Source organism: Ovis canadensis, chromosome 1 (assembly GCF_042477335.2).
Source record: "Ovis canadensis isolate MfBH-ARS-UI-01 breed Bighorn chromosome 1, ARS-UI_OviCan_v2, whole genome shotgun sequence".
NCBI lineage: Eukaryota > Metazoa > Chordata > Mammalia > Artiodactyla > Bovidae > Ovis > Ovis canadensis.
The window spans coordinates 276299560-276309694 of NC_091245.1; the positions used below are offsets into that span (position 1 = coordinate 276299560).

The 10135-nt window shown below is 46.6% G+C and overlaps 1 protein-coding gene across 5 annotated transcripts in view; it reads left to right on the forward strand.

Moving 5' to 3' along the window:
* Nucleotides 1-9816, forward strand: part of BTD (biotinidase) — a 57648-nt gene extending 47832 nt beyond the window's left edge. For all 5 annotated transcript variants that reach the window (XM_069568463.1, XM_069568454.1, XM_069568435.1 and 2 more), the window contains exon 4: nt 8367-9816. In XM_069568463.1, the coding sequence (XP_069424564.1) occupies nt 8367-9539 (1173 nt within the window). In that variant the 3' untranslated portion in view covers nt 9540-9816. The remainder of the gene's footprint in view (nt 1-8366) is intronic.
* The last annotated feature ends 319 nt before the right edge of the window (nt 9817-10135 follow it).

A 10135-nucleotide genomic window follows, 5' to 3' on the forward strand; every position in this document is an offset into this window, starting at 1 on the left:
TCCTTGGCTGTAGAAAAGCTGTTTGATTAGGTCCCATTTGTTTGACTTTGCGTTTTTTTCCCTCAGCTTGGGAGACTGACCTAAGAAGCATTGGTACAATTCACGTCAGGAAATGTTTTGCCTACATTCTCTTCTAGGAGTTTTACGGTGTCATGTCTTATATTTAAGTCTTTAAGCCATTTTGAGTTTACTTTGTGTATGGCGTGAAGGTCATTGATGTACTTACATGTGGCTGTTTGACTTCCCCAACACTGCTTCCTAAAGAGACTGGCTTTTCTCTGTTGTATATTCTTGCCTCCTCTGTCGAAGGTTAGTTGACAATAGGTATGTGGGTTTATTTCTGGGCTCTCTCTTCTGTTCCACTGATCCATGTTTATTTTTGTGCTAAGACCACAGTGTTTTAATTACCGTAGCTTTGTAGTCTTGTCTAAAGTGTGCGAGGGTTATGCCTCCTGCTTTATTCTTTTTCTTCAGTATCGCTTTGACAATTCTGGGTCTTTTATGGTTCTATATGAATTTTAGGGTTATCTGTCCAAGTTCTGTCAAAAATGTGAATAATTTGACAGGGATCACATTAAATCTGTAGATTGCTTTGGGTAGTATGGCCATTTTAACAAAATTAATTCTTCCAATCTAAGAGCATGGAATATCTTTCCATTTCTTTAAATCATCTCTAGTTTTCTTTCTTAATGTTTTGTAATTCTCAATATATAAGTCTTTCCTGACCTCCTTGGTCAGGTTTATTCCTGAGTATTTTTATTTTATTGAAACAATTTTAAGAGTTTTTTTTTCTAACATTTCCTTTTTGATAATTTATTTTCAGTGTAGAGAAATGCAACTGATTTCTGCACATTAATCTTGTATCCTGCTACCAGACTGAAGTTGTTTATCAGTTCTAGTAGCTTTTGTGTGGATCTTTAGGGTTTTTTAAAAAATATGGTATTGGGCTTCCCTGGTGGCTCAGAGGTAAAGAATCTGCCTGCAATGCAAGAGACCTGGGTTGGATTCCTGGGTCAGAAAGATCCCTGGGAGAAGAGAATGGCTGCCCACTCCAGTATACAGTATCATGTCATCTGCGTATAATGACAGTTTTACCTCTTGCCTTCCAATTTGGATGCCTTTTTTTTTTTTTATTTTTTCCCTTGTCATTGCTGTGAATGGCTTTCTAATACTATGTTGAATACAAGTGGTGAGAGTGGGCATTTTTGTCTTGTTCCAGATTTCAGCAGGAAGGCTTTCAGCTTGTCACCATTGAGTGTTCTATCGGCTGTGGGTTTGTCATAAGTAGCTTCTATTATGTTGAGATATGTTCCCTCTCTCTCTCATCTCTACTTGGGTGAGAGGTTTTTTTTTTTTTTTTTCATGAACAGATGTTGAATTTTATCAAAAAGCTCTTTCTGCGTCTGTCAAGATGATCGTGTGGTTTTTGCTTCTGGTTGGTGTGACGTATCACATGTTGATTTGCGTACACTGAACCATCCTTGTGACCCTGGGTTGTGACCCTAGGAAGAATAGCCCAGTTGTGGTATATGATCTTTTTTATGTGTTGTTGGATTCAGCTTGCTAATACTTTGTTGAGAATTTTTCCATCTATATTCATCAGAGACATTGGCCTGTACTTTTCTTTTTTGGCAGCGTCTTTGGTTCTAGTATCAGGGTGATGCTGGCTTCCTAGAGTGTCTTTGGGAGTGGCCCCTCCTCTTTGGTCTTTCAGAATAACTTGGGGAGGGTCAGTATAAGTTATTCTTTGTGCGTTTGGTAGAATTCTCCAGTGAAACCGTCTGGTCCTGGACTTTTGTTTGTAGGAAGGTTATTTTTTAAAATTATAGATTATATTTCACTTGTTGTCATCAGTCTGTTCAAATTGTCTATTTCTTCTAGCTTCGGTTGTGGTGGGCTGTGTGTTTCTAGAAACTTGTCCGTTTCATCTAAGTTGTCTAGATTGTTAGCACATAATTGCTCATAGTATTTTCTCCCAGTCTATTTCTGTGGTATCAGTTGTTATCTCTTCTTTTCCCTTCTTTTGTTTATTTGGGGTCCTCTCTCTCTTTTTCTCTCTTGTTTTTGTTGAGGTTGGCTAGAGATTTGTTGATTTTGTTCAGCCTTTCAAAAGACCAGCTCTTGGTTTTATTGATTTTTTTCTGCTGTTGTTTTAATCTTTATTTATTTCCTGTCTCATCTTTATTACTTCCTTCCTTCTAATGCCTTTAGGGCATATATATAGCATCTTATTTCTTTGTTTCTGGCTGTGCTGGGTCCCGCTGCTGTGGGTTTTCTCTGGCCGTAGTGAACAGGGGCTCCTCTCTGACCACAGTGTGCAGGATCCTCCCTGCAGCGGCTTCTCTGACTGCGGAGCCTGGGCTCTAGGGCGTGCAGCCTTCAGCAGCTGTGGCACGTGGCTCAGTAGTTGCAGTCCCCGGGCTCTGGAGTGCAGGTTAATCGTTGTGGCCCACAGGCCCAGTTGCTCCACGGATGTGGGGTCCTCTGTGAACCAGGGCTGGAACCCATGTCTCCTGCACTGGCAGGTGACCTCCCTATCCCTGAGCCACCAGGGGGGCCTCTGACTTTAGGTGTTGTTTGTTCTTTTTCTCATTCTTTTAGGTGATGAGTCAGATTGTTTATTTGAGCTTGTTCTTGTTTCTGAGGAAGGCTGGCATCACTATGAGCGTCCCTCTGAGGACTGCTTTTCTGCATCCCGCAGGTTTCGTATGGTTGTGTTTTCATTGTCATTTGCTTCGAGGTATTTTTAAGATTCTTCTTTGATTTCATAATTGATTGACCCTTTGGTTTTTGATAGCTTGTTGTTTAGTCTCCACATAACCATTTTTTTTCTCGTTTCTTTTTCTGTGGCTGATTTCTAATCTCATGCCGCTGTGGTCAGAAAAGATGCTTGAAATAATTTATGTCTTCTTACATTTCTTAAGGCTTATTTTGTGCCCTCGTATGTGGTCAATCCTAGAGAATGTTCAATGTGCACTTGAAAAGGATTTTTTTTTTTAATGTAAGGTCCTAAAAATATCAATTAAGTTTAACTGTTCTATTGTATCATTTAGGATCTCTGTGCCTTGATTTTCTGCCTGGAAGACCTGTCACTGATGTGAGGGGGATGCTAGTATGCCGCTACTATTGCGTTCCTGTCAGTCTCTCCCGTTACGTCTGCGTTTGTTTTGTGCATTTGGGTGATCCTATATTGGGTGCGTGCATGTTGACAAGTGTAATATCCTCTTCTTGCACTGATTGTTTTCTCATTATATAGTGTCCTTCTTTGTCTTTCTTTATGGTCCTTGTTTTAAAATCTATTTTGTCTGCTAAGAATATTGTGACCCTCATTTTCTTGTCATTTCCATACGCATAAAATATATTTTGCCATCCCCTCAGTTTTTTGTTTTGTTTTTTCTTAACTTCTCTTTATTTGGCTGTGCTAGGTCTTAGTTACAGCATGCAGGATCTAGTTCCCTGACCAGGGATGGAACCTAGGGCTCCTGCATTGGGAGCGAGGAATCTTAGCCACTGGACCACCAGGCAAGTCCCCACCCCCACTTTCAATCTGTATATGTCCTTCCTCCTAAAATGAGTCTCTAGTGAAGTGAAGTCGCTCAGTCGTGTCTGACTCTTTGCGACCCTGTGGACTGTCACCCACCAGGTTCCTCCGTCCATGGGATTCTCCAGGCAAGAATACTGGAGTGGGTTGCCATTTTCCTTCTCCAGGGGATCTTCCTGACCCAGGGATCAAACCCAGGTCTCCCACATTATAGACAGATGCTTTAACCTCTGAGCCACCAGGGAAGCCCCAAATGAGTCTCTAGTAGGCAGCGTATTGTAAGCACTATTTTTTTAACTCAATCTGCAACTGTTTCTTTTGATTGGAGCATTCAGTCCATTGACGTTTAAGGTAATTATTGATAGATATGTATTCATTGCCATCGTAGACTTTGTTTTCTAGTTGACCTTTTGATTTCTTTTTTGTTCCTTTTTCTTCTTCTTTTGTGATTTGATGATTTTCTTTTTGTGTTATACTTACGTTCTTTTGTTTTTCTGTGAATCTATTGTATGTTTTTGATTTGCGGTCACCCTGTTTTTCAAGTATGTTAACCCCTCCCTACATCTACTTGCATTAGACTTATAGTCACATGGGCTGAAACACATTCAGAGAAAAAATATCTACTTTTTCTTACTCTCCTCCCCAACATGTTATGATTTTCATGTCCTCTCTTACATCTTCGTGTTTATTCTTTTGCTGTTCATTGCCTTCACAAAATTTTTGATTTTAAAAAAAAAAAAAACCTGTATGATAGTTTATTGAAGTGATTTACTTTCCAGTTGTGATTTTGTCTTTTCCATAGATTCTTGCTTCTTTTCTATCTAGAGAAGACCTTTCAATATTTCCTTTAGGGTAGGTTTAGTATTGCTGTATTCTCTTAGTTTTTTGCTTGTCTGAGAAATTATTTCTCTCTCCTTCTATTCTAAATGATAATCTTGCTGGGTAGACTATCCTGTGAAAAGTGAAAGTGAAAGTCGCTCAGTTGTGTCCGACTCTTTGCGACCGTGTGGACTGAAGTCCGTGGAATTCTCCAGGCCAGAATACTGGCGTGGGTAAACGTTCCCTTCTCCAGGTGATCTTCCCAACCCAGAGATCAAACCCAGGTCTCCCACATTGCAGGCACATTTTTTACCAGCTGAGCCACCAGGGAAGTGCAGATTTTTCCCTTTTAAGACTTTTTAAAAACTCTTAAGACTCTTTTTTGAGTGTATCTTACTGCTCCCTTCTGGCCTGCAACTTTTTTGTAGAGAAAGAAAGAAAGAAACGGAAGTTGCTCACTTGTGTCAGACTCTTTGCAACCCCATGGACTGTAGCCCACCAGCCTTCTCCATCTATCAGATTTTCCAGGCAAGAATACTGGAGTGGGTTGCCATTTCCTTCTCCAGGGGGTCTTCCTGACCCAGGGATTGAACCCAGGCCTCCAGCATTGCAGGCAGACTCTTTACCATCTGAGCCACCAGGGAAGCCCAACAACACTGGAGTGGGTAGCTTATCCCTTGTCCAGGAGATCTTCCCGACCCAGGAATCAAACAGGGGTCTCCTGCACTGCAGGCAGACGCTTTACCCTCTGAGCCACCAGTGAAGCCCATTTCTGTAGAGAAATTAGCTGATAGCCTTAGGAGGTTCCCTTGTAGTTGATTCTGTTTTTCTCTTGCTGCCTTTAGAATCCTCTCTTTATCTTTGACTTTTGTCATTTTAATTATAGAATGTCTTGGTGCAGGTCTGTTTCCGTTCGCCTTGTTTGGGACTCTCTCTGCTTCCTATATCTGGCATTCGTTTCTTTCTTTCGTTTTGGGAAGTTTTCAGCCATAATTTCTTCAAAGAAATTTTTGGTCCCGTTTTGTCTTTCTCCTCCCTCTGGAGTCTCTATCATGCTTAGATTGGCACACATTATATTATCCCATGTGTACACGTGTGCTCAGTCGCTCAGGCATGTCCCACTCTTTGCAACGCTGTGGACTGTAGCCCACCAGGCTCCTCCCTCCATGGGCGCCTCCAGGCAGGAATCCTGGAGTGGGTTGCCATGCCCTCCTCCAGGGGATCCTCTCAACCAGGGATCAAACCCATGGTTCTTGTGTCTCCTGCATTGCTCCTTACCACTAGCGCTGCCTAGGAAGCCCGTATTATCCCCTAGACCCTTACATTGCTTTCATTTTTTTTTTTCTTTTTATTTGACTTTCTGTCTGCCCTTCTGATTGGGTGATTTCCATTATTCTGTCTTCCAGGTACTTATTCATTCTTCTGCATTATTTAATCTGCTATTCATTGCCTTTAGCTCAGCTTTTGTCTGGACAAGTGAGTTTCCTAATTTTTCTTGGCTCCTCTTTATAGCTTCTAGGTCCTTTTTATGGTAATCTGCATTTTTATCAGTCGCTCTTCTTAATTCCTTCAGTATTTTCATTATCTCCTTCCTGAATCCCGTGGATATTAGGCTAATGAGGTCTGTTTCATTGTTTGTTCTTTCAGAGGAATTCTCTTGATCTTTTAATTGGGAATGGTTCCTCCGCTGTATTTGACTTATATTTCTCTTGCTCTGTGAGTTTAGGAGAAACAGTGATCTGCTGTGGTCTTGGAGGTCTAGTCTAGCTTTATGGGGCAGCCTCCCTGGGTAGCCTGTGTGGGTTTCGTATTTTTGGTGTGAGGGCTGTCTTTGGTATAGATGTCTGCTGTTCTTCCCTCGGTCTATATTGCTCATTATCCCCTGGATAGGAGGTATGACAGGCGTCGTGGTGGCCAGAGCCTGCGCTGGATGTTGAGCAGGGCCTCCCCTTTGCTCAGTGGTTGTCACTGCCCACTGGGGGCCAGATCTGCTCCCAAACTGTTGGAGCAGAAGCCCCCAGACCCATTTCTGAGCTGGGGTACGAGGGAGCCAGGGAGCTGAGGTGGGGGTGGAGCACTCCTGCTGGGAGAGAGCCACTAAGTGTTCCTCTGCCAGCGCCGTCCTCCCTGAGTGTGCTCTGTGGTGTCACCCGTCACCTGTCACGCAGGCATACGAAGCCTTCTGCTCTTGGCACTGCTCTCAGCTCCTTCTCAACCACGGGAACACAGGCAGCCTGCCCTGGCGTCCCTCGGGTGGCGTTCTCACAAGGCCAGCGCAGCTTCGCTGAAGTCGGGCATCCCGAGCACAGTGGTTGCACACCTGGACCTGCTGTGGAGCCTGTGGAAGCAAGCCGCAGCCTGCCCAGCCCCTGTGTGCGTGTCCCCACAAGCACACGGTCGCTAAGGCCGGACCTGTCCCAGGCCCGGGAGCTGCCCACTGGGATGTCCCAGGGGCACTGAGCTCACAGAGCCGGCAGTGGTGGGGTGACCCCGCACAGTGGCGGGGGGAGGGCTTGGATTCCTGCCTCTGCACACGGGCAACCCACGGGTGCTCCTGCAGAACCACAGAGGCAGCGCTGTCATCAGCACTCATGGAGACAGAGGCTGCTGTGGTGGACCCACCCCGCTGTTTGGGCCGTGTGCATTAACAGCGGGGTTTTGATGGCAGTGCAAGACCTCCATGAGCGTGCCAAGACTGAGGCTCCTATGGCAGGCCCTCTCTCGCCTTGCATGCTTGTTAACAAAGGCTCTTCACTTCTGTGGCAGGCCCAGCCTTCCTCTGCATGCACCCCTGCCCCCTCACCATGCTCCAGCCCCCTCAGGCTGTCTGCGTGCAGCCCACCGCAGTCCTGCTCCTCGGGCTGTCCTCTGAAGCCTGAGTTTCAGCACCCAGCCCCACTGCAGACATCGGTGGACGTGTGTCTCTAGCGCAGGCTGGTGGCTGGACCGTCTGTGCAGGCCTCTCTGCTCTGTCTTCCCAGCCTGGTGGCTGGACCATCTGTGCAGGCCTCTCTGCTCTGTCTTCCCAGCCTGGTGGCTGGACCGTCTGTGCAGGCCTCTCTGCTCTGTCTTCCCAGCCTGGTGGCTGGACCATCCATGCAGGCCTCTCTGCTCTGTCTTCCCAGCCTGGTGGCTGGACCGTCCGTGCAGGGCTCTCTGCTCTGTCTGCTCAGGCTGGTGGCTGGACTGTCCGTGCAGGCCTCTCTGCTCTGTCTGCCCTGGGCTGGTGGCTCGGCTCGCCTCTGAGCCCCTGAAGCTCCCTTTCTGTCTTGGACTGAGCTCCCCGTTGGTGAAGGGGCTTCTCAGAGTGCGGGACCCTTTCCTCTTTCACAGCTACTTCTCAGGGGTGCAAGTCCCATCCCAATCCACCCCCACCCCTGCTTTTTTTTCTTTTGTTCTACCCGGTGTGTGGAGATTTCTCTTACGATTTTGGGTGTTTGAGATGGTCTGCCAGCATTCAGCAGGTGTTTTGTGAGAATTATTCCAGATGGAGGTGTATTTTGATGCGTTTGTGGGAGGAGGTGAGCTCCACATCCCCCTATTCTGCCACGTTGATTGGACCGCCCCCCCAGGATAAACACTTTTAAAATAGCTTTTTCAAGAACACTGTTTTCCCTTTAAAGGACTTTGTTGCACTTTGTATCCCCAGTAATAGCACACGAGTACCTGTTTGCCCATCCTTTGGTCAGTGAGATAGAACAGTCTTTTTAATTTTTGCCAGTCTTATGGAGGTGAGAAATGATACCTCATTATCGTATTAATTCGTGTGTCCTTCCTACTAAAGAGACTGAGCGTCTCCTCAGGCGTTCGTCGGCCGTTTGTATTTGCTTGTCTGTAAGCCGCTTGTTCGTATTCTCTGCGTGCTTTCAGTGATGGTTGCTTTTTTCTTATTGATTTATGATAGCTGTTTATATATTATGGACATAATACAGGTGCTATTCTAAACTTACAAGAAGAAGGCAGGGTTTAAAACTTCCTTTGTTCACACTTTTATTTCCCCCTCTAGGTCCTCCAGCGCCTGAGTTGTATGGCTATGAAGGGAGAGATGTTCCTGGTGGCCAATCTTGGGACAAAGCAGCCTTGTCATAGCAGTGACCCAGGGTGCCCGAGTGACGGCAGATACCAGTTTAACACAAACGTTGTGTTCAGCAGTAATGGAACCCTGGTTGACCGCTACCGCAAACATAACCTCTATTTTGAGGCCGCGTTCGATACCCCTCTGGAGGTGGATCACGTGGTCTTCGACACCCCCTTTGCTGGCAAGTTCGGCGTCTTCACTTGCTTTGACATATTGTTCTTTGACCCTGCTGTCAGGCTTCTCAGAGACTCTGAGGTGAAGCATGTTGTGTATCCGACTGCCTGGATGAACCAGCTCCCACTCTTGGCAGCCATTCAGATTCAGAGAGGTTTCGCCATCGCCTTTGGCATCAACCTTCTGGCTGCGAACATCCACCACCCATCTCTGGGGATGACGGGAAGTGGCATACATGCCCCTCTGAAGTCCTTTTGGCACCACAACATGGAAAGCCCTGAAGGTCACCTCATAATTGCCGAGGTAGCCAAAAATCCACCGGGTCTCGTCAGTACAGGGAACGCCACAGGGAAAATGGACCCATCCCATAGGAAGTTTTTAGAACTCTTGGCAGGGGATCCCTACTCAGAGAAGGATGCCCAGGACGTCCATTGTGATGGAGCCCCCAAATCAACCACGAATGCCTCTCCCACGTTTAACTCTGAGATGATGTATGACAATTTCACCCTGGTTCCCGTGTGGGGGAGGGAAGGCCACCTCCACGTCTGTGCAAACGGCCTCTGCTGCCATCTGCTCTACCAGAGGCCCACCGTGTCGCAGGAGCTGTATGCCTTGGGGGTCTTCGATGGTCTTCACACCGTGCATGGCACCTACTATGTCCAAGTCTGTGCCCTGGTCAAGTGTGGGGGTCTTGGCTTTGACACGTGTGGGCAGGAGATCACAGAGGCCACGGGGATGTTCGAGTTTCACCTGTGGGGGAACTTCAGTACTTCTTATATCTTTCCAATGCTTCTGACCTCGGGGATGACGCTGGAAACCCCTGACCAGCTGGGCTGGGAGAGTGATCACTATTTCCTGAAGAAGAGGGGACTGTCATCTGGGCTGGTGACGGCAGCTCTCTACGGGCGTTTGTATGAGAAGGACTAGGGGTCCTTCTCATACACACACTGGCACAGGCTGAAGCTCACAGCAGTGGGACCACCTCTGCCCGAGAGCCCATCGGGGAGGCGTGGGAGGAGGCAGGGAGACAGGCTGCGCCAGGGTCTTTCCCTCTTAGGTGGAAATTAGTGAGGTATTTTCTGGTATTTTATACTCGCGTTTCTATTTTTCAAGCCATTTCTTCCTGCTGCAGATCTCTCGTCACACAGCTGTTTTAAGAGCTCAAACAAAAATAAACGTCAGTTTATATTTCACATGTCCACAAGACGGCTAGTGCTGTGTGTTGTGTGTGTTTTTCCTTGTTGTTGATCAAGTGACACCCAGGATATATGGGTATTTCACAAGCCTCAAACATTATCGAGGGTAAGAACACTCAAAGCAAAAGCCATCTTAGAATGGCTGCCGTGGGGACCAGAATTCGGACCGATCACGCCACAGCCACCAGCGGCCTCAGCAATGTGGAGCCTGAGGCAGCTTTTAAAACCAGGGGGGGAAGCTTTTCTCAAACTTGCCTTCGGAATGTGTCAGGCAGGACTCAGCATAACTGGAAAGAAAGAGGGCTGTGCCCCGGAGAGAGAGAGGCT